The sequence below is a fragment of the Amphiura filiformis genome, chromosome 5, assembly GCF_039555335.1.
Source record: "Amphiura filiformis chromosome 5, Afil_fr2py, whole genome shotgun sequence".
NCBI classification, from domain to species: domain Eukaryota; kingdom Metazoa; phylum Echinodermata; class Ophiuroidea; order Amphilepidida; family Amphiuridae; genus Amphiura; species Amphiura filiformis.
This window is the reverse complement of record NC_092632.1, coordinates 45,092,663-45,117,348: the sequence shown is the minus strand read 5'-3', so window position 1 is coordinate 45,117,348 and position 24,686 is coordinate 45,092,663. Positions and strand designations below refer to the sequence as shown.

The window sequence follows — 24,686 nt, the reverse complement described above, 5'->3', positions numbered from 1 at the left end:
AGCTTCAAATATAAATTTACCATCTGTGCGTTTGACAGAGCTGAAGGCTGCTACGTACATAAATCGGGTGTCGCATACTTTTTCCTTCCAAAATATCTTGTTATGCCTTTCCCTGCAGATTCTGCAATCTGAGACGAGAATAAAACAAGGACATAGCTAATGAATTTGCTTCAATTTAAGTATTTCACAAGGGTGGAAATTTACAGAAGATGAGCATTGCTTTAAATAAATAACTACCATAAATGTTCCTATTGCTGATAAACTGTCACCTGGTGATGCTCTTGAAACTATATCAATTTGATTTGATGATAATAGATGCACTGATTCAATTCAAGTGAATGAAACTCCCTTTTGTCAATGAAATATGTTGTAAAAACTAATTATTTCAACCTTTTCATCACATATGTTTCTCACATACACAACTATACAAACTGTCTTTGTTTCTCAACTAAGTGTAACATAAGAATTATTTGGGGTCATAAAATTCTGCAGCAAATTAGAAGTCTAGTTCTGAAAATTGCTAACAACTGATGGATGCTGCATCACAAGATGGCTGCCTTCAGCTAAGATACAAAGTATTGAGCCTTTTGTTTCAAATTGTTTTCCCAGTACCTAAGCTGATCTCAAATAAGTTAGCAATGTGCATACTATACTAAAATATATATGTGACCCGTTCTGACAAAACCAAGAACATGTCGCATTTTTGACATTTTCATAATTTGCATAAAAATGTAATCACGAGACAATAAGCTTCAAAATGATACCAAAATTATATATATACATAGCATCAATACTTTTCAAGATATGGATAACTTTGTAAATGATACCTTGATATTTTTGTGAAATTGCTATTCTGAGTAATTAGGCTATTAGTTTCCTTCTGTACACAGGATTGAATAAGGATTATTGATTAGATAAACCTCTTTTTAATAAGTACTTTCAAGGATTTGAAAGTCGACTTAGTCCCAAGGTCAATGAAATTAGGAATTCCAAAATTTTTTTATGGGAATGTCATCTTTAAAGGCCTATATAACTCGACTTGTTCCGGGTTTTGTTGGAGTTGGTCACATATTCAGTACCCTACACAGCCCTAAAAAACTTTAAACATTTTGTCTTTACCTTTCTTGCAACATCTCCCTGTTTTTGGATGGAGAACTTTTCCAGGAGGACAGCAATGTGTTGTGTCAGTATCTTCGATCTTAGCAAGGTCAATCAGTTCACCTCTGCAGCACACTGCTTTAGCTTTATCATAGGGTTTTCCTTCACAACATTCCTCATGCACCCCAATTATATCACCCCCACAACATTTCGATTCTTTTAAGTTGATCACCACACCAGCACAGCATTCTTCCTTGCCATGCTTGAAAGTCTCGTTACTGCAGCACTGGTCACGTCCATTGCGTATACGATGGAAATATTCATTACAGCAAACGAAGGAGCTAGTTATATTACCCTCACCATAAATACCACAAGGCGTACCGTTTCGTATCCGCCTTATCTTTCCCCTCACGCACGTCTGATTACGGATGTCGTAGATGGAGTTACTGCAACAGTTTCTGAAGCCTTCAAACTTGGGTAGAATTTGGTTGTCGCAGCAGACAGACACCGTCTGATTGAATAGGATACCACCGCAGGACAATGATGGAGCTGTGAAGGGCAAAGAGGGAACAAACTCTGTGCCAACACTCAACTTGGTTGTAACAGGGATCAGTTCTGTGGTTGTGTGAGGGTATTTAGAAATTACAGTGCCGTTGTTGCAAGTGCTCTCCGAAGTGTCGTACACAATTCCATTACAACACTTGGAATGACTTTGATCTCGATACAGAATTTCATGTCCACAGCATGTCATCCTATCAACATTTTGTATGACTGTACCGCCACAACAAATGGAATTGCTGTATTCTTTTGTTTCTAGTCTTCCACCACAACACATCTCTGCGTTTGAATCTCGTACAACTTCAGTCCCACAACACTCGCCATCGACGATGCCGTGATGCAGAACTCCATCACAGCAGGTGTGCTGTGTGTCATCATAGCTGCCCTCTGAACAACATGATATCTCAGCGCGAGCCTTGGAATAGTTAAACTCCTGCCCACCTTGCACACAACATGTGGATGTGTTTGGATCAATGGCAATGTCGTTGCAACACTCTTTATCTTCAGCATTAGGATATAGACGAGTGCTTGCACAGCACAGTTGAGTTGGGTCACTTGTGTCATAAAGAAGGTTGCCACAACACTCATGGCTATCGGCTCTGGGATAGCTGTGAATGAGAAAAATTGGAGTAAATTGAATACCTTGACAAAAACAATGCATGTAAGATTTAAGATGAGTGTGTATAGTATACATTGTATACTCTCAAATCTAGGACATCTTGGGATGATCTTGAACTGATAATTAATATAACCATCATTCACAAAGGCAAATGTCAAAATCTTTGGTTCTATTTTGGAAAGATTACTTGGAAATTTACTTCTGGAAATTTACTTTTTGAAATTTACTTGCAGGAACTGCACAAATGAAAAAAAAAAACTTTGATCAGCTCAGTAATCGGGCGGGTCTTATAACATCGTGGATTAATATCAAAATATTTAATTTTGAGAATCTTCTTGTGACATAGACCCTCCCTCGGGTCCATGGAGAACGACTGGTAATGTAGATTACATAGCATTAAAATCAACCCAATACATGGACCCTCCCAGTCTGTAAGCAATTTGCCTTCAAGTTCCCACAAAATGCTGGGAGTTCACTTTTACGGATTTGGAGTCACGCAATCTTTCTATATACCACATCCATGTTTTCACTAAATAACGTTTGTGTAAGCGACTAAAACAACGATATTGTATCCGACCAATCAACGCAGCTTGGCAGCGTGGGGATATTTGAAAAGGCTTCCCTAGCTAAATAATGTGCAAACATTTGCAAACCGCACGCGATAATATACGCAATATGGACAATAGGCCTAAGTCCGAGTCGAGTGGTTGCCTTTTTATTATTTGCGCGTACCATGGGTCTATCAGACGCGTGCCACTTGAGCTCAATACCTCTCAGTTGTTGACAAGTGTCCCATCCGATCTTGCGCCACATCCCATGCATAGCTTTGTGCTACCATATTTGAATTGAAACTGGGGGGGCTTTCGTGAAGTGACATCGAAACAACGTGTTTCGTTGAACGAATATTTGGAAGGAGATCTCTAACAGATTGGACCAGTCTCGAATCAGCGCCTCAATGGACTTTCGCGTTCACTTATAATACGAGTATATTTCTATATTGCTGCATGGTTGACTGTGGTGGGTGTAATTAGTGGCGCCGATTTGTGGATGAAGAGGAATGGGTTTTTGGCATTGAAGAAAATAAGGGGGGGGGGGGGTTACAGGACTTTTCATATTTTTTTCATAGGGCATTATGTAATTATTTATTGTTACATTATCCAGAGATGGAACCGAACCGAGACTGGGGGCCAGTCTACTTGTGACATCATGCCAGAAGCATCACAAATTATCAATTCAAGTCCTATACTTTGTCTACTTTCTTTAACACACAAAATAAAGACCAGACAGGTCAACTAATAGCACTCTTAACATGGGTCTACTTTTCGGCGTAGTGGTAAAAGCCTAATATTTCCCACCTATTACGAGCTGATCATATACTATACATTATCATTACACTTACATGAGGTTTTGGCAACATATATCAGTGGTCATATCCATAACTTGGTTGCCACAGAGAGCCTCTTTATCAGATCTATGTGCTACTCTACCAGTACATACGGTATCAGGACCATCAGTGGGCCATAAGTTGTTATCGCAGCAGATCTGCTCACCATCATTGGGATTGAAGGCTCGATTGCCACAGCAGACTACGGCTACATGAACAAATACAACAAGATACATAATAGTATGATTTATTTTACTTACTGTGTTTCCCGTCACCTGTGTGCATCACCTTGAACAATATCATAAATTTCAAGTAAGCAAAGTCTCCTTCTGTTTCCATAATTATGATTTTTAAATTTCTCAAGCTCCAGCTTAAAATATGCAAATAATATATTGTTTGATTTCAGGGTTTTGCCAATAAATGCAGAGGTACACTATTATGACACCCATTATGTAATAATTATATATATGGTGGATTTACCAGAGTGTTGCACATAAGGCCTTAAAAGGACATTTCGTGATCCACAGCCTCATCCCCACTTTTCTCAAAAAAAGTTGAGATTTTTATATCACTGGAAACCTCTGGCTACATAATGTTTATGTACAAAATATTTCTTGCAGATTAATTCGTTTAGCAAAGATATCGTGAAATTTGAATTTCATTCTGGTGCACCAGAACGAAATTACAACGCATTGTCTATGGAGCAGTGTAATACACATAATCATGCATAACTCATGAACATAAAATCGGAATCAACTGAAATTTTGGGAATAGGTTTTTTCGTGGATATCTAATGAAAAATGACATAAATAGAGGATGCTTGGATCACGAAATACTCCTTTAAGTATAGACTATTTAATTAAATTTAGTCTGATCTGTTTGGAAATTGCAATTCTGTTTGAGGATTTTTCCACATGTATTCAAGTTTAAATTTGACTTTAATTTAAGTAAATTTTAGATTTTACCCAATTGTCTGCAATTAATTTTGAAATACTATTTTTCTCACCAATGAAGTTGTTTTAGTATCAAAGCTTCAACCAATAAAACAATATACAATCCAAATAGGAAACATCTGCTTCCAAGAAATTCTTTCCATATTAGCAAAAACAGGAGTTTGTCTCTGTTGCTTTTCAAGTGTAAAAAAACCCTGACCAATGACTTAAAATTATGTCAAAAAACACTTGTCAAAATAGAAAATCAACAGCTACATACCTTCGTTATTGGTGATATTATATAGCTCCCCATCACAGCACATGTGTGTGTGATCATTGTAGGCGATTCCGTTACAGCAACGGCCCTCTCCCAGCTCTGGGTCTGGTATTGGGAATACATAACCACTGCAGCATATCTCCCCTGGCCCGTACAACGCAAAGTGATCACAACACTGTTTCTCGGATGGGTTGTACCACAGTTCTTCACGATGACACAAACTAAAATCACCACAGAATTCTGGATAACGTTCAGCTTGTGTTTTATTGCGGACACACGTTCCTTCTTCACAGACTTGGGTTTCAGGATCATAGTGTTTATGTCGACCACAACTGAAAGTGACAATTGTACTTCCATGAACATACAATTTATACATGAATCGATTGAACAAACTAAATATTTGTTAAGCAAAACTAATTTCCATTTCTTTGACTATTCTTTCCTATTTAAAAGGTATCCACTAGTGGAGTAAAAGGGATCGGTCACTAAACTGGAATGGTTAGTAGACGGTGCAGATAGTAATCAGGTTAGTTCCTGTCATCAACTTGAAAAAAGCATGATGATATGAAAAACACTGACCTTTCCCTAAAATTAGCTAGCTGCAACTTGTGTGCAAAGTTTAATACAAACTTTATCTTTGTCCATTTTCTTATGTTTTTTGCCCTTTATTATTGCCTATCTCAATTTCATTATCGCTGACTTTGGTCTCATTGGATCAGATCAGACAAAGTTTTTACACAAAATTCACGGTCATATTGAACATAATTGTATCTTGCAAACAAAATCTTTCAGTGTGCAGTGTAAAAAAGCATCCAAACCACTTAATGATATAATTATGCATGGTATAAATAAATATTAAGAACTGAATGCATGTATTTATAACATTCCAAAATGCGACACGATCTGGTCCATGGAGGTCAAAGGAGGCATTTTTGAAAATTGAGTTACACCTTATATCTTATACAAACATTAAGCTATCATATAGATCACTTGACATCATTGTTTGTCAAATTTGCTGCCTTTGGTCTCCATGGACCAGATCGTACCACAAATAACCTTCATATAAAAATGGAGTCTGAAGGCAAATTTCCCACTTACAGTTCCAAGTCTGGTTCCAAGGCTGTCACTATATCAGCATTGCATTGATGTGTTGTTGGATTGTAGCTTTTGAAGCCACAACACTGTTGTTCAATACCACCTATAAACTTAGCATGTACCACACCATTACAACAAATCTGATTGATGGTGTTATATAGCCTCGATTGACATTGACTTTCAGTAGAATGCGGGGATTTCAGTGCCCCGTCGTCCATACATGCCTGGGAGAAAAACAAAAAGATATATAGAAAATAACCATTTGATAACTCAATGCTATGATATATTGAGAATTACAGAGTTCTCTCTATTGTTATGTCAAATATTCTTTAATACTTAAGACTTGAGAAAGTTCCTGCAATCTTATTGGTTCTTTGCTGTGTGATATGACACATTATAACATACTTTAGCTTGTGTGTATCGATGTGATACTTGTACGCGCTATTTGTACCAATTGGAGGTGCATAGCAATAACTGGACTGATCGATTCTAAGCCCTAGGTATATCCTTGTAAAATGTAGGGTTTAATTTGATTAAAATTTGGTATACTTATGATTAATATATTTATTTGAATTGAAGTGTTTAAGAATGAGAATAAAAGTATTGTTTTTATCAGCTGTCATGCATCTATTATCTCATATAACACGCAACATTATTATTTTTGGCCTAAAACAACATGGCTTTGCCTCGTTGTTTTACTTAAAATAATGATATCACCTGTGTTATATAAGACTTGATAGATTTGTGGATCTATGGTTAGCGTGTAGTGGGGACCAAATTCACACAAAATATTTGGTCCCCACTTATTATGGTTTGGCCAAATAAGGAGGGCACATATGTGTAGAGAAACAGGAAGGACTAACAATTACTATAAATACCTTTTGAGATGAGTCAAATGTTTGAATTCTGGATGTATCTGGTTCATACAAGTCTCCTCCGTAACACCAGCTATCATGATCTGGTCTTTCTTTGTCAACATTAATAATGGTAGTAAACATGAGTCTCCCCTTTCATGCAAAGCTGGTTATCATCCAGTAACTGCTCACCACAACACCTATAGCTTTGATTAGTGCCATTGTGAATAACCCCTGAAAAATACAAATAAAATGTTTTATACCATCAGGCACTTACAATAGTTGTGTGAACTACAATCTTGGAGGAAAAAAGTACTTGAAACGCTTGGTACACTCTATTGAAATTCCGTGCAGAATTCCTTACGATCATGGACATGACGTATATTGTGTGTACTCTCCCCCTTTCCCCATCAATAAATGTTGGATTACATTGGGAAACCGCTGAAGACATTGGCATTTCTCAACATTGCATGGGAGAGAGGGGGTGACAGTTTTCCCGTTCTTTACACCCAAGAATTCCAAGAATTATTTCCTAGATCCTTACATTAAAATATCCCCCTAGGCACAAATAGTTTAATGAACAATTTTCAACTTTTATCACACAATTTTCAAACTTTTATCACACAATTTTAAAGCCCTCTGGCTTGAAATACTGGAACAAACTTAACCAAAAGTTGTAATGTGGATCTTTCTATGGCCCAGTACTAATCCACAAATGACCACGATTTGATGCCATTAAAGCATTAAAATCACAATTTTTCCTATCCTTCGTACACACATGTGTACCAATCAAGACATGTTTAATAGTAGCCGGTCTGCAGGACGATTGGAAATGTTACCCCTGGCTTGTTGGGCTTGGTATTCCCCTGCTGTCTATCTGAAAATGGATTTGAATTCATTTAGGCCCATTATGTCTGTAGTTTTCTTTTCACACAACTTACCTTTCCTTTCTGTTGATGGCCAAATATTTCCTTCGCAACAGGTGGATTGTGTAGCGTCAAACGCACCAGCTAAACAACACTCCCCATTGGGAATATCAAAGACTCTTCCATTGCAGCAAGTCTGATGCAGAGTGTCATAGGTGGTAGACCCACAGCATGCATGATTGGCATTTGGTTTAGGAGTTGGTGTTTCTTCACAGCATAAATGTGTGGCCGTGTTTATTGGATCCGCTGTTAAAAAGTCAATGAAACTGAAAAAGAGATATGCCACATTTTAATATGTTCTTTGTTTGTGTCCATCCACTAAATAACATAGTACTCTGAAAAATAAAGTATGCTCACACTTTTTATTCTCATTTGTCATTAACCCTAACACTGACCCAGGTTTTTTGCTATCGGAAGTCACAGAAGATCCGAATTTTTCAAGAAGAAGAAGAATTTTGGATTTGGTACCCCCAGGATTCGAACCTTTGACCCCCGCATGCCAACGACCACGATCGTGGACCGGAGCTACACGGCTAATTGGCAAGAGTAATTGCTGCCCGCCCGCAATTCTGTGAGCATTTGACACTTAGGGTGATTGCGTCATCGCAGACCCTGGGATGCATGCATGCGCAGAATTTTTTCATTGTGGTATTCTGTGGGTTTTTTTTTGGGTGTAAGGGTTAATGACAATGAAGTAAATTCCAATACATGTAACAGAGAAGATGTGCTATATCATTGTGTGTAGTTGATTCAAATTACAAGGTGCTATCTAAAACTCTATACATCATTCTTCTGGCATGCTTGGGGTAAGTGGCTGTGACATCGTTAATCAAATGAAACAAGAATGAATTTACTTACATGTTCCACAACATCGCTCTACTATCCCTGGTGTCCTATTGTACAAAAATTGGTCATTGCAGCACATCTGATCCGATTTTAAGTAAGACTGAAGTCCACAACAGTCTTGGATTAACGGTAGGCTAGGTGTGTCATGGGAAATGGAATATGTCCTTGGAGGTGTGTTACAACAGGATGAAGATGTAGGGCTGAACACACCTTGGGTTGAGCAGGTGTCGCCATTTGCTATAATATAAAAATAGGCATCAAAATATAATTGCTTTTTATCATAAACTCACTTATATGCACAATATATGTGTCATAATTATAGGTTAATGAACATTACTTGTTGGGAGAGAAATTAGACAAAAATAATGCACACACGCTGATATGATGTTGATGTGTCTAATGCACGAGCCCCGATATTTAACCTATTTCATACACAAGAAGAAAAAACATGTGATTTTTGCTGTTTTTATAACAAAATTATCACTAAAAATAATATTGGAAAATAGAACCAAATATAAATGCATCAACCCGCCAAAAAATGAACCAAGCCTACGCGAACACATACAAAAGCACTGCGCCTAGTATGCAGAGTGCACATTATACACAATCAATGCATGGTTTGGATTTTTTTAACGCTTGCTCTGATTGGTTCTCGCTATCTAAGAGTGTATGAAAGTGCAAAAGTGCATACTTCAAGTTCAATCATTTTACATTTGTTGATAAAAGTATGGTGACATATTATACACATATTTACTGCTCATGAGGGATCTGGTGGAATCTATTGGTCCCCTCGGTGAACTGGAGACCGTGAGCCTACTATTTAGTAGTAGTAGGCTCACGGTCTCCAGTTCACCGAGGGGACCAATAGATTCCACCAGATCCCGAATTTAGAGCAATAAATATTTGTTTTATATTAATATATTCTTTGTTCATTTAAAACACAAGGCATAGACCTAGGCATAAATGTAGGCTAGGCCTAGTCAAGGCTACGCCGGCCTTGCTTTGTTTTGATTGAATGCACAAAGCACGCACACAGTTGAGTGGCTAAAGCTTACCATGAAAATGTTAACATGTTCCCTGTTATTTCACCATCAATATTAAGATACTGATCCTGATGTAACTCAGATTATGCCATTAAACCGCCATATTTTAGCTGCACTTCTGTCATGTCTGTGCTGCTTAATTGTGTGCCATGAAGACAAAACGATCTTTGCTACACATTAATACCCGGAGCCGGTACTGATAGCCCAGGTGATGTGGCGAGTTGCATTGACCACTAGTAACTGCGACGCGGTTATGAGGTCATACGCGCTCGGGACGGCGCTCAGAGGGAGATAGTAAAACTATTTCCCCGGAGATAGTACTTTGAATAGTACCCTGTTCCCTGATCAATCGGCTTGTTAACAATTTTGCAAAATAGCAAAATTATTTTTGGTCACATGATACTCGTTTAACCAATTAATGAACGAGAATATATTAATGAGGGATATAATTCTGGCTATATCTCGGTTTTGTATTTGCAGACATTAGCCTGAGTGGATTAAATCAGGTCACATAATTCACTTATTGATTGTGCTCCTTTATTCTTACCTATTGGATAAACTTTGCCACGAAAGCAAGTCTCCTGGTTAGGATTATAAGGAGTGGCCTGGTTGAGATAATACGGCATGGTGCGGCAGCACTCTGTTTTTCCATTCACTATAAGGATGTTTTCTCCAGTATACTCGCAGTAGAAGTGTGTCCTACTCCTAGTATCAATATAACTGCTTCCAAAACATTCATGATATGGAATCCTTTCAAAAGGAACCTAGAGTAAAAAAAATTTAAAAGACAATTTTTCAAAATGTGTTCAGAAAAACGCACAAAAATACTACATGTCGAGGGTACAGCAATCCGGTTCTAAACCATCGATGTGTATTATTTACTATGGGATTTGACATTGTTCAGTTCAACTTGTTGAAGAAATAAATTTTAATGAAACGACAACAATGATGTAAAATGCACAATGTAATTGTCAGCACATTACCTTGTGTGTAGATGGCACACACTGGCATCATTAAGCTTTTGTGACAGAAAACTTTTTATTTCAATGGTGCAACTGTATGCTTTAGCCAATACATGGTCATAATCAACTTTTATTAGGCCATACTTGTATGCTTCCTCGCTGACTACGACATATGTTAATTGTTATCTTAGCTTTAGTACTTCTAATAACATCTAATCTCATTTTCTTACCCCGTCACAACATTCCTGCTCCAGTCTGTTGTATGATTGCGAGCCACAACAGCCATAATGATTCTGCTGCCCCAATTCTACTGTCCGTATATCCAAGGCCACCACATTTGTATCGGGACAACATAGCTGTATTTTAGGGTCGAATACTTGCCGAGAACCACAGCATTCACCCCTGCCTTCCACAGCAATGCCACGGCAGCATGTGTGTGTCAATCTGTCTACCCATGTGGTACGGCCACAGCATTCTCCTGATGCTGAAGTAAGAGATAAACAGAGAGGAGTCATCAGTGAAAAATGTGGTATTCAAGAAAGCTTTTATATGATGGTCTGATATGCCACCATATTTAATCTTAAATTTTGAACATTTAAAAACTTAATTATACAGAAAATATGAAATATTTGAAAGCATATGAAGGTCTGAAATGCCACTATATTTAATCTTATATTTTGGACATTTAAAGACTTGATTGTACAGAAAATATGAAATATTTGAAAGCATATGAAGGTCTGAAATGCCACTATATTTATAGTAAGAATTCCAATTGAATGAACGCAGCTTTTAACAGCTGCACTCGATCCAACCGCGATCGTATATTGCGTATTTCAAACTATAACGCTTGACGCATACGACCTTGGATACAATGCTATCCAATCACGAAAGTGCGTTGGCATGGTTGAGTTCACTTCCGCGTTACTCACGCACAGTCGCACACGCTGTCGTACATCGCGCAGTGTACGCAAAAATTTGTCACGCTATTGAAAGCTGCGTTCATTCAATTAGAATTCAGGTTGTAATCTTATATTTTGAACATTTAAAGACTTGATTGTACAGAAAATATGAAATATTTGAAAGCATATGAAGGTCTGAAATGCCACCATGTTTCATCTTAAATTTTGAACATTTGTACAGATAAATATTTGAAAGCATGGGTAGTGCAGTCAGTGCTGACAGTTACAGCCATTGTTGATTTGAGACATTCCATCAATTGAATCCCAAAACCAGTAGAGAAGTGTGAAAAAATAAATTCATTCATTTACGTCAGTCAACATTCAGTTAAATTAAGAAAAAAACACCCAATGCACCCTTATAAAAAGCTTTTTGTTACTGCTGCCCTTTTACCCTTAACTAATTTGGATCTGCTTAAGATGCCATGACGGTGACACAGCATGCATGTTTCTGTATGCTTTCTGTTTTTCACTTTTTGTGGTAATCAAAAGATTTAGACTCAAATTTACAAACTAAATCAAAAGGTTTTATTTGAGTGTAATAACCTTAAATCCTAGCAATGATATCAATCTACTAATATTACGTACCTTTGTTGTGAATTTCTCTATTGCAGCACACACTGTCTTTAGTGTCATATATTTCTTCGCCTGTAATGGTATTGCAGCATGCTTCAGATTCGGTCCCCAAGTGGAAATCACGATTGCCTAATTCACAAACGAAATGGTCAAGAGAAAGTTTAGTACTCAAAATGGGTCAAAATACTAAAGTATCTTAAAGTAACAAAATATAACTCAAGTCAGACCCTGGATTTTACTTAAGTAATAAATCATGAGTCATCCCAACTCTGATCATTTTGCATATAGGCAAATTTCATCTTTTGATATAAACTTTTCTTTGCATGACTAACTTATAATAATCTTAAACTCCAACATAAATCTTTTTACAACCACACTGGAAGTCAATTATTTGATTTACTTAGGGACCAAACCAAAATATTGATGAAGCCCTATGTGTGTAAAACGACTTTCATTGCAAAAACTAACCCCTACTCCTGTACAATGCAACTGGAAGGTGGGCGAAAAATAATATTTTACGAGTTTGACAGAAATGGTAATTAATACTCTCCAACTCCCTCGTTCCCAAGCGAAACCTGTTTCATTCATAATTTTGTTTGTTCCTTTCAACTACATCATACTTACAGCACACCAGACCAGACCTGATTTTTTCTACCTGCCCATTGCAACACAACTCATCAGAACTATCATATGGCCGAGATGTCAAATCGTCTCTGTAACATTTTTCTGTCTGAATATCATCCCCTGGTAGGTTAGTTGCCAATACTGTAATAGATAAATAAAACACATCAATACAATCAGTCAATTGTTAACCTACTTCATAGGCCACATTTTTGTTGTTTTTGCTTGCCTTAAAATATTCACTGCAGAATACACCATGCAACATAATGTCCATTTTTTCCAGTGGCTATAGGTGCTCAAGTGGCCTACTTAACCTGGTGGGGGTGGGGGGGAGGGGGACACTTGCATTTCAAGTTGTATATCACCCACGTAGAAGCACTTTCAAAAAGCACCCAAAGCAAGTATTCTTCAATTGTGCAAAATGGACTCAAAGCAAGTACTATGCGGTTGTTTTCTTATTCTAAGCAAGTATATTAGTGTTATGAGTCACGATGAACACATCTAAAACTGCCGGTATCGATCAGGCAAGAGGCCTGAAGAAAAACAAATGAAAAAGCACACATTTTGAGGAGTTTATGAGTACAATTTCACCAAGGCTTTAACCTTCTATTCAACTGATTTTTGTCGGCATGCCAAATTTAGCTACCCCTTTTGAGTAATATCTGTGCCATTAAGGTAAGGTACCCTTTCTTCCGATTTTTGCTGTTTTAGGTACCTTAAATGAGATACTCGTGTAATCCGTGTATCGCCCCGGTCTGGAAAAAAGATTCTTTTATTTGCATGAAAATCCAGTCCAGTAACTGATCTTAAACCATAAGGTGTTTTCTTTACATCTCTGATAATGTATCCACATCAAAGCACTGTTGTTGTCTACAATCTGTAACTTTTTGTAGCAGTCTTGAAAATAAACCACAATTTGATTGACAACTAATTATGTGGTCAACTCAATCTTCTGTGGTCTAGATAAGACTTACAAAATTTGATCTGCTCCCATAAAATGAGCGTAAAGTTGCAAGTTGGGAATTTCGAGATGTTCCAACAGTTTCAGAGTTAATTTTATTTGAAGACACCTGTATAAGTCAGTGGTAAGTCATTTATGATGGGAACCAAGGGAGAACAGTGCCAGTGCATTGATTGGTCACCCCAGGTTAAATAAGAAATAAATAAATAAATAAATAAATATGATGTACTCTGTATTAAATTCTGTCCCCATTCACAAAGGGAGATATAATGCAGGTGTCTCCAAGCAAAGAACATCATCAACTCAACAGTTGATATACCCATTGAAATTCATGTACTGGTAGCTTATTTATACTGTTATAGTATTATAAATTACAGATTTATGTAAAATGTCTTCTTTTGCCTTTCATACATGCAGCCCTGATTTGGTAAAATGAACTAACTTGAAATTAAAATCGCTGTTTCGAGAAAAAGAGCTTTAAAGTTTGAACACTTGACGTTTTTCTTTTTGAATAAAATAAATTATTAAACAGATCTAATATCTTAGAAAATATAAAAATCTCATTATTTGGTGGCATGGTGGTTATTTTATGATGTCACCAAATGAAGGAGCGCTCTCACATTACCCATGATATGGATTTATCTCAAAATGTCCAAATTTCAAGTTAGATCGTTTTACCAAATCAGGGCCGAATGGCTTTTATACCCATCAAATGTGTGTCGTCGGCGCTCGGACTGTAAGAACCCATGCGGCCCCGATTTGGTAAAATGATCTAACTTGAAAATCGCTGTTTTGAGAAAAAGAACTTTTAAGTTTGAACACTTGACATTTTTCTTTTTGAATAAGATAAATTATTAAACATATCTAATATCTTGGAAAATATAAAAAACGTATTATTTGCAAAATTTTGGCTAATTTGGTTGAGTAATTTTGAAATAACAGCCATTTTTAGGGAGTTAGATTCTTTTACATTGTTTTTCCTCGTAACAAAAATAAACATAACGAGACTCATTAATTTGGTAAAATGATCTATCTTGAGATAGGTTGTTTTGCCATGTTATCATTACGTGTGAGGGTTTGTATGACGCTCTATAGAGGGTCTTGGCTAATGCGGTAAAATGATCTAACTTTGAGATAGCTCATTTTACCACATTAAATACACCAAAAGTGACAAAAAAGTGTCAAGATAGGTTCTGCTATTTTCAAAATGAAGCATGGTGGTGATTTGAGGATGTCACCAATGGAAAGAGCACCAATGGAAAGAGCATGGATTTATCTCAAAATGTCCAAATTTCAAGTTAGATCGTTTTACCAAATCAGGGCCGCATGGATTTGATTCATGTACATGGCTTTCGCCGTTTGGCTGAACTACTATAAGTTTTGCAGAATTCCTTTTACAAACTAAGCGTACTGCCAGGGTGTTAGCCAGGATCCAGAAACTGCCCGTCCAAAATTAATTTGTTAGTCGGGATCCCCATCAAAAATATTTTGGTCCAATATCGATTATACGCCATGATCGATCACATTTTTTTCAAAGTACATGTATACTGAATTTGGCAGGTCTGCATAGCTCCAATATTTTTATACATTAACTTTAAGTTGATTATAATATACCGTAACTAAAAGTATATGACAAACCACTGTTGCTTTAATAATTTGACTGCATGCTTGTACGCAGTCTGTTATCTTTTCATAATTTAATAAATAAATAAATAAATAAATAAATAAATAAATAAATAAATAATAAACACACCTTTTATACTGTCAGACAAGCTTTATTTTGTTCCAAAATTCCCATTTTTATAGCTATTTTTGACATAAAAGAGCTTGATGCAAATTTATGCAGTGATAGCACGAGCGCATGATGTACGCTCGTTTTTCATCTTTTTTACTGCGTGACTTAATTCTGCATTCAAGATGGTGAATTCCCATATTTCTCAAATTTTCTGCAACTTTTCACTCATCTGCAGTGGTCAATCTTTTCATGTGACGAAAGTGATGCTTATTTTATAAAGGTATGTTTCTTGCTTTTCTGATTATTTTAAAATTATTTTTCAAGAAAAACTCCCTAGAAAAATGGACATTTTCACTTGTTTTCAAAAACATGTTTTGACCTTGTTTTTTACCCCAAAATTTCCCTCATTTATCGAAGCACTGCCCTCCTTCCAATACATTATACTTTGACTCAAAAGTGTTTGGCAACTTTTTAACCATGATGCAAAAGTTATAATTTAGTCCTTATATTAATAGCGAGGGTGGTCTAAAAGTCAGGATCGCCATTATTTTGCTAATTCATTTACCTTTCTCGATTATCAACTTTCGGTGATGAATTAATTTAAAGCAATAATTAATCAATTTAATGACAGCAATGGATGTTCTAAAAATGTATTTTGTGGCCATTAGAATATTTTACTTGTCGTCTGCAATCGCTATCGCCGTGATATAAAGTATAAATTTATGCAAAAGCGACAAGCAATGCATCGCAAAATTCGGCGATTGCCCATCACTTTCCAAAAGTGGTGCATCGCAATCGCTCGGCGATCGAGTATAAATTCAAAAGTTGTATGCTTGTGTAAACGACAATGATCATTGCCATTGGTGATTCAGTATGTCTGATGATGAATAACCCATGGCGTATATATGGCAGAGTAGGGCCCGGATGTCCTATCTTGACAACATTAATTTTCTCAACGAGCACCGAGTCAGACATGTCAGAGATACAAACAGCGAACGTCTATATTTTAGCAACATTTTTGATGCGATCGCCCGTCGTGATCGGCTGTGTTTACTTCTGAACTCACGGTGTCATGCTTCAGCGATTCCGACTAGATTTTGAATGTAATGGTCTCTAGCCTCGAATGTGAAGCTACCGGTGAGCCCATCGGTGAGCAAATCCGTGACCGACTTCTCGAGCAAGGTGAATTAGGGGTTCATTCATATATTTTCATGACTAAACGGTTGTTTATGCCCGAGGGGCCGCTTGCGGCCCGAGGGCATAAACAACCGTTTAGTCATGAAAATATATGAATGAACCCCGTTCATACAACCAGAACATTTTGTGATTCTTATTTCATCAAAATAATAACAAAAAAGTTATTAAAATACACGATTTTCCTGCATTTTCCATACCCGGCGATCTAACATCCGGGACACAGGGCATAAACGCTGTTTATGCCCGGCTCTCGACCAATCACGCGCGCTGTTACATAGCGTGTATGTATGAACTATTATAATTATACTAGGCCTAAACATCCATGGTTGTCGAATTCTGTGGATATCGTATTTCAATATGCAATTTTCATCATGAAATGATTATTGGAAATAGAAATTTGCCATACGTGCAGAAAATTACCATTTATTATAATATCGACCACACGTTTAACTCACTTCTTAATTAATATCTGGGCAAAATGATAAAACTGGACTGTCTGGACTCGGTCTATAGATTTTCGTCTCAGATCTATTCAATATTGATGAACCAATGCGATGGACAGCGCACAGCGGTAAACAATTATTTCAATCAGGGAACTTCAATTCTTTGCATACAAGACCGCGCCAGACCCTGACTGGCACAGAAATTTTCAGTGCCGGTGCGCCCTCAGGCAGGAATTTCCAACATGACGAAATTATGGGGATTTCCCATTTCCTAATGAATCATCATCATGCAAAGAAATCTTATAAGAAAATCTAATGTAGTACATTGTATATAACGACATATGTTAGCTTTAGCTTTCGTCTCCGTTTTCCTACAAATATTTGGGTAAAAGGTAGGCTCTTATTTAAATACGTTACGTTATTTCTGTGCATAGACCAAATCTATGATATTTAGTCCAAATTTGCCATTTGGATTTATTGAAGTAAAAATATGAAAACAGAGTTTATACGTAGCTAGAATGCATTCAGACTGGGAAAGGTAAAAATAGTACCGTCAATTAAAACATCATTATACCTTCTGTTGGTGTGAAAATTATAAGTACACATAGCATCCATAAATTATTCATAGTTTACTGCACCGCAGAGTAGGCCTATTGCCTAAATAAGTTCCTTGTTGTATGGTAGTCAAAATTAATATGCCAGATATAACCATTTTTACAACGGGTAATTTCATTGAAGAAAAAATCCCAAATGCATATTATCAGAACGTGATACGCAGTAACAAAAAGAGTAAACATAAAATTCCCAGACTTAATAGTTAATACCTCAATGAATCGCGCAATCTGGGGTTTACCGGCGTAGTACCGTATTCTCGGGCCCAGGACTGCATACCGGTATCACATGCATGTGGTTGTTATAGGTATGGCGAGCATTAGGAAGACCGGCTGTGAAGGAGACTATTTTCATATAAATAAATAATAAGTTTATCGAGAATTTGATAACATGATATCGTTTTTTTTAATCTGTAAATGTTGTTCATTTGGAAAATCCTATATAGGCCTATCATGAGTTTGCACACTTTTTCTTTTAGCTGGATTTTTTTTTTTTTTAATTTCGGATCATAAATAGATACTGTCACGCATATAAATAGATAATGTCACGCTTGGCACGAGAATAAGAAATTCATACTATAAGAAAAAAAATCCCATGAATATCGCTAAGTCACACATAGCTTGAGAAAAAATAAAATTATTACATGTCGATAGTCTGATACCGGTAATAGATAGACCCAATACCCTAAACTTCACCCTTACCCTAAGCTATAAATCTAAGCCCTAATCATTACCTTAAACCTAACCAGAGGCTCCGGAAGATTTTTTTATATTGGGGGGCATCAATATGAGTGCCTCTCCGAGGAACGCTGAGCTAGGGGTGGGCGGGTTCATGCGGGAGAGCTTTTGAAATGCATGAATTTTACATGAATTGTATACCTTTAATCACGAATTACACCTTGAATAATAAATGTTACTTTAAAAATATGAATTTTACCCTAAAAATGAATTTGCCCTTAAATTATTGGGGGTCTAGGGCACCCTGCCCTCACCAAAATTATCGAGCCCCCCCCACCCACCCCCGTTTCAGAGCTACTGCTATTAAACCTTAAACATAACCCTGATTATACCCTAACTATAATCCTAGCCTATAACCATATCCCTAACTTCGGCCCTAACATTAACCCTATAACATTATAAGGTTAACCATATTCATTAACCCTAATTTTAAGCCTTTTTCGGACTAATGGCCCTTCGGACAATGGCTATTCAAAATATAATTATCTACAACGTACACATGTACGCGTATAGGCCTATACAGCATTTCTACTGCGTTTGCTGGAAATCCCCACGATGAGCTGGAAGTTCCAGCAAGTTGGTCTACCCCATAATAGGTATAGGCCTATTCATTGTGATACGGTACCGTATTTAATTGAAATTAATAATAAGCAGTTTATAATATGGTAAATACCAGTTTTGTGTTACACAACTAAGATTTCTACCTAAATCGTTCACCTTTATTGTTAATGTTGTTCGTTAATGTGTTATGACATTGTCACGCATCACTAAGCACGTTAGCATATACAAAAAACAGGTCTTTGAACTTCCCCATTAAAGTTTTAGGTACAGAATAAACGATATAGTAGGCCTAATGACTTGCTATTGCTAATAAAACTTATACCACTTTGATAGGTTGCAAATAAAGTTATAATACGTAATTGTAAATTGGCTTACGTCGGCCTACTGTAGATTGCAGGCCTACTCCCGATTCAAAATATGATAGGCTACCCCCGGTACTCACCCATAGTGCTGGTAAAACGTAATCCCAACATAATTCCATGCAACAATATAAATGACAATCGACTGTGTCCGTAATATAAATTATGAAGAAAACTGAGTTGAAGGTTCATTGGAAGACTGTTACTTTTATTATCCAACAAAATTATATTTCCGCTATTCTGGTCTGATGAGAAGGCAAGTTAGTTGTAAAAGTAACTTTTGAAAAATTACTGCTATAGTTGACATGTGTTCCGTAAAATATGACAGTTGTTTTCCTTAATTTTCCTGGTAAAACTTGAGTAATAAGCATCCAGTGTAATATCCCATGTACATTAATGATTTGATTCGTACGCTGATATGATTTCCAAGTAATATTATTTCATGTATTTTGGAGATACGCTCCCAATGAATTAAAATGTTTATCTGACCAAATCATGGCTTCAATTTTATATACTAGTAGTAGTAGTATAATAAGCTCTTGGAATTTTTCAATTTTATTATTTTGGAGTATTACCACTTTATGAGTCATTGTGAACCGGGATTGTGAACATGGTTGCGAAGGACGCTTGTACAGCACTGGCTGTCAGGTGTGAAAGTTGCGTAATTTGAGAAGACCAAGAACGCGAGCATTTTGTGTGATCATGAAATAAAATTTACCATGCATGCATGGACCATTTCGTCGATATCCGGTTACGGTTTGATCATCGAGATAAAAATATTTTTATCTCGATGGTTTGATCTACGAGGTTTTGGAGACAGTGTAGATGATTTCAATAATCAATAATTATTTCAATAATAATAATTTTATGATTATTTTATTCTGAAAGAGACATACCGTATGTAACTTTAAGTTTCCAATTACAAAAAGGGAAAGAGAGAGAGCAAACAAACAAAAGAAAGAAAGAAAGAAAGAAAGAAAGAAAGAAAGAAAGAAAGAAAGAATGAAAGAAGAAGGAAAGACAGGAAATAATGAAAAAAAAAAAGAAAAAGAAAGAAAGAAGGCAATAAAGAAAAAGGAAATAAAGAAAGGAATAGAGAAAGAGAGAAAGAAAGAAAGAAAGAAAGAAAGAAAGAAAGAAAGAAAGAAAAAAGAAAAGAAGAGAGAGATAGAGAATTAAGAAAGAAAGAAAGAAAGAAAGAAAGAAAGAAAGAAAGAAAGAAAGAAAGAAAGAAAGAAAGAAAGAAAGAAAGAAAGACAGAAAGAAAGAAAGAAAGAAAGAAAGAAAGAAAGAAAGAAAGAAAGAAAGAAAGAAAGAAAGACAGAAAGAAAGAAAGAAAGAAAGAAAGAAAGAAAGAAAGAAAGAAAGGAAGGAAGGAAGGGACAGAAAAAGAGAAAGAAAGAATTATTTTAAAACTTCAATCAATCAATTATTCCATATAGAATGAACAATTTGCTAGGAATTGGAAAGACGGAAGTAGTTTGATTGGTGACGGCAAAGCAAAACAAGGGATTTCAGTGCGGCGATCGCCCGGGCGATCGTCAACATGGCAGCATCATGAATCTTTGAACGCAATAATAGGCATGATATTTCATGAACTGAGGAACAAAAAAAATACCACCTACTTAAAAATTTCATCTCGAAAATACGTGTATATAAAACATGTAACAACGATAATACGCCATATATAATATAACCTATAAGGCAAAGAAAAAGTAAGTTTGTTTCCCGTTTTTTTATAGTCAGGGTTTATGATAAACACATGCCTCAAATCACGATTATTGAAAATTATGGATTGATTTTCGTAAGATTTTTACTTTAAAAAAATTTAACATTTTCATTTACCGGATTTCTCAAATCTCTTTAATTATCAATAGAAATGTAATCCTTCAAAAAAATCCTCACATCAAAAGCTGAGCTCCTAAAAACTTTTAAATGTTACTGAACAAACTGTTTCGTAATAAGCAGTTTCAACTGGCCATTTTTAACATCAAATATTATTAAGACACAATGTTATGACTTTCTTTTCTTTGTTCCGTATTTCTACATGGGTCTTAAGCAAATTAAGGTATACCTAATTTGTAACCTTTATCTTCAGACAATAAAGCATAGTAGCATACCACTTTTCATAATTCATCTCAATTTTCACTATAGTTTTCAAACAATGCACTCATCAACTACCAATTTATAATAATTACCGGGGTATACACCACATTATACTATACCCCTGCATGTTCCACATTAACAAAAATGTAATAAAATATAATTAATTATGTAATGCGTGGGTTTCCTTTCTCCTTACATTTCCATATTTATATATTTCCTTCTTCATCACCCACATTCCCCAGTCACCATACTGGCTGCGAACATAGGGTTCTGAAAAGAAACTCATAGGCCTATATAAACACGACCACGCGTGGTTTAAACCCATTCACCATACCATCACCCAACAACCTTACACACCAACCGCGTATGCCGAAAACCGCGCAACCCGAGAACCGCTTTAGTTTTATGTGTTACCCAATATATTTTCCAAGTATCCTTTATTTAAGGGTGGTCTTAACCCTGGAATTATGGAAACTTTGGGGACTCATAACTTCTTAATTGTTGGTCTAAAGCATATAAAAGTATACAAATTTAGAATGGAACTGACTTTAAAAAATCCATATGTGAGGCCAAATTTGGGCAAAAAATTCAGTTTTGGAGAAAATCTCAAAAAACGGGGTTTTTAGTCCACATTTTTTCGGTCACCGTAACAAAAAATGTATTGAGTAAAAATATATATGGTAAACCCTAACTATATATGCTTAATTATAGGCGACCCTAACCAAACCTATATAGCACTATATTCCTAAACACTATAGTCCTAACCAGACAACCCAAAAGTTCGACGAAACCCTTAAACGAAAGTCCTTTCGTTAGGGAGGGAGGGGGGTCAAAAAGTCCGATTACGTTTGTAAAGAAGTAGTTAAAACATCGGTCAAAGTTGATCTTTTTTTAAGGATTTAATATATAATTGTAAAAATTTTAGTATTTTTCTGAACTACAATATTGACATTTGACAGTGGTTGCTTCAAAATGATTTCAAATAAATATAGAGTGCAGTACTCGCAACCTGCAACTTGTAAGTGCATTTTTTAAAGCATCTGTACCGCACTTTAATGATTCTTTTTTATTTGAAAATCCAGCAAGTCCTAATTTTTTATGCAGAAAAATGTTTCAAAATAAAATAGAATTTATTGTTTCTTAAGGGGGTTGTAGTCCTTGCTCCTATAATATACATATCTTACATGTCACCAATGCGCTATAATTTTTGAGAAAAATGCAAGAAATAAGGCACAAAATTGGCCAGGGTGTAGTACCCCCTGAAACGTGATCAATATCCTAGCAATATCGCACACCTCCAGAACCCTGGACCTATCGACCATAGCGACGGCCCTGTGCCCATTGAATACGGGTTGGAATTTTCGATATTTGACATTTACGTTAGAGAGGAGAGGGGAGGGTATTCGCCACTTGCACGGTTCCGCCATTATGCACTATGTGCGGGGAGAGCCTCGAACTGGCAGCATACATGAATGGGAATTGAACCAGTCATATAACATTCTGTGTAAGGTTACGTAATTCTTCCTTTCATGTATGCTGCCAGTTCGAGGCTCTCCCGCATATAGTGCATAATGGCGGAACCGTGCAAGTGGCGAATAGCCTTCTAACGAAAGGACTTTCGTTTATAGGGCTTCATCGAACTTTTGGGTTGTTCCCTAACTCTAATCACAACCATTATGTACTGCATGCCTAGTCGAGTCCTAAAAGCCTTTGGACTAATGACCCTTCGGACAAACATGCTAGCCTGTGACCATCAAGAGTTATCAACATATTTTGTCAGTGGCTTCAACCACTGTGTGTGGGCTTCAGCAATGCTCCAGATGTGTCTTCAAATGAAATACCATACTTCTTCTTTTGAATATTCCCTCCAATTGCAGCAAATTTGTTGGAAGCATGCTAAATCAGCCTAATTCTACCCCATTCTACCCAATTTCAGCCTAATTTCAGCTTATCCTGGGTTCGCGGTTGAATCTTACCTTGCAATCCAAACGTAACAATAGATAATAATATGTAATATGTGGCAGCCATTAATTCTCTCTGTCAGTATAGAAGCTGAGTAAACCCTAGCCCATGGTATGAGTGTTCTTTAACAGACGACAACCTTCTATAAAATGTTCATTTGTTTTAATTAATCTGACTCGCAAAATGTCTTTATATTATTATTATTTTATTTTCCCATTCCCAAGCAATTTTAGCATGCCACACCTTATTCTGAGTATTTTCTTTTCATTCCGTTTTGCTGAAACATTTCAATATATCTGAGATTGCATCATCAGCACATCTGTTTCATGATATCTTGTTTCTGGTTTTCCCAAAGTCTGAGAATTTAACGTCACGTTAAAACACCGAGCGCCAAAATGAAAGTTGCTCAAGCGTCAACAATTTGGTGTGTTCAGGTTGTGCGACCTATCGTACATGCACTGTCCTGTCCTTATAATATCCAAAGTTCATTAATGGATTCTATATTGGTCCATGCATATGTAGTGTTTTCATTTTTAAAGAAAAAATATCCCAACAAAATATAGAAAAAATGGTTTTAAATATTGTTTTTTGTTTTTTTTAGTCAAAACAATTTCACTATATGGTCATGAAAACGTTTACGTTTGTACGAAAAAAATACATCATTTTACATTGTGAAAATGTTGTCAAAATGAAAAAGATTGTTGCAAAACATTATGTTACTTAGTAGATGATTTGCAGCAAGTTTTCAATAATTTTTAAATGTTATATTAAATTAAAAGAGTAATATATAGGGGACCTACCTCCCCCCCACTATTTTGGCGCTATCATGTCGCAGAAACTTTATCCAAAACCATTATACAGCCCGCCCGATAGAGAAGAATGTTTCTATTTCGTGATCAAATCTTGGAACGTCTAGGTTTAAAACTGTTTTTGGCAGGGGGAGTAATTTCACTAATTTGGTATACTTTTTAAAAGAATTGGGATAATTTTAAATTTTGACTCCCTGTTTGGCCTTAATTGACCCTTTGCTAAAAATGCATGACACTTTGGAGAAGGCAGCCCAAGCCGGATTTCAGGTCAGTGCCTTTCAGGCGCATAAAGTCTTTCAAACCTTTGTTCCAAGATTTGATCACGAAACATAATTTTAGCATTCTATGCATTCTACTGAACTTTGCATGCGCTATTGCCTAATTAAACTTACCTTGCTTAAAATAGCATTGCATTCCAATTAAGGCAAAGAGTATCGACATTATGCATTTGAGTGTC

General features: G+C 36.3%; 2 protein-coding genes and 1 long non-coding RNA gene across 3 annotated transcripts in view; 1 reads left to right on the top strand and 2 right to left on the bottom strand.

The window, feature by feature from the left end:
• Window positions 1-6,078: 6,078 nt before the first annotated feature.
• LOC140152229 (uncharacterized) overlaps window positions 6,079-24,686 on the bottom strand; it is a 42,187-nt gene continuing 23,579 nt past the window's right edge. The window contains exons 13-18 of the mRNA XM_072174531.1: window positions 10,825-11,078; window positions 10,180-10,396; window positions 8,602-8,826; window positions 7,759-7,989; window positions 6,842-7,051; window positions 6,079-6,187 (exon numbers count right to left, since the gene is read on the bottom strand). Coding sequence (XP_072030632.1) covers window positions 6,942-7,051; window positions 7,759-7,989; window positions 8,602-8,826; window positions 10,180-10,396; window positions 10,825-11,078 — 1,037 coding nt within the window. The 3' untranslated portion in view covers window positions 6,079-6,187; window positions 6,842-6,941. The remainder of the gene's footprint in view (window positions 6,188-6,841; window positions 7,052-7,758; window positions 7,990-8,601; window positions 8,827-10,179; window positions 10,397-10,824; window positions 11,079-24,686) is intronic.
• LOC140153212 (uncharacterized) lies at window positions 12,146-19,679 on the bottom strand. Its single transcript, XR_011859079.1, has 3 exons — window positions 19,436-19,679; window positions 12,751-12,891; window positions 12,146-12,255 (listed from the first exon to the last, which is right to left on the bottom strand). It is a non-coding gene; the product is annotated as an uncharacterized lncRNA (long non-coding RNA).
• Window positions 17,456-24,686, top strand: part of LOC140153211 (mediator of RNA polymerase II transcription subunit 6-like) — a 51,489-nt gene continuing 44,258 nt past the window's right edge. The window contains exon 1 of the mRNA XM_072175896.1: window positions 17,456-17,475. The gene's annotated coding sequence lies outside the window, so the exon portion shown is untranslated. The remainder of the gene's footprint in view (window positions 17,476-24,686) is intronic.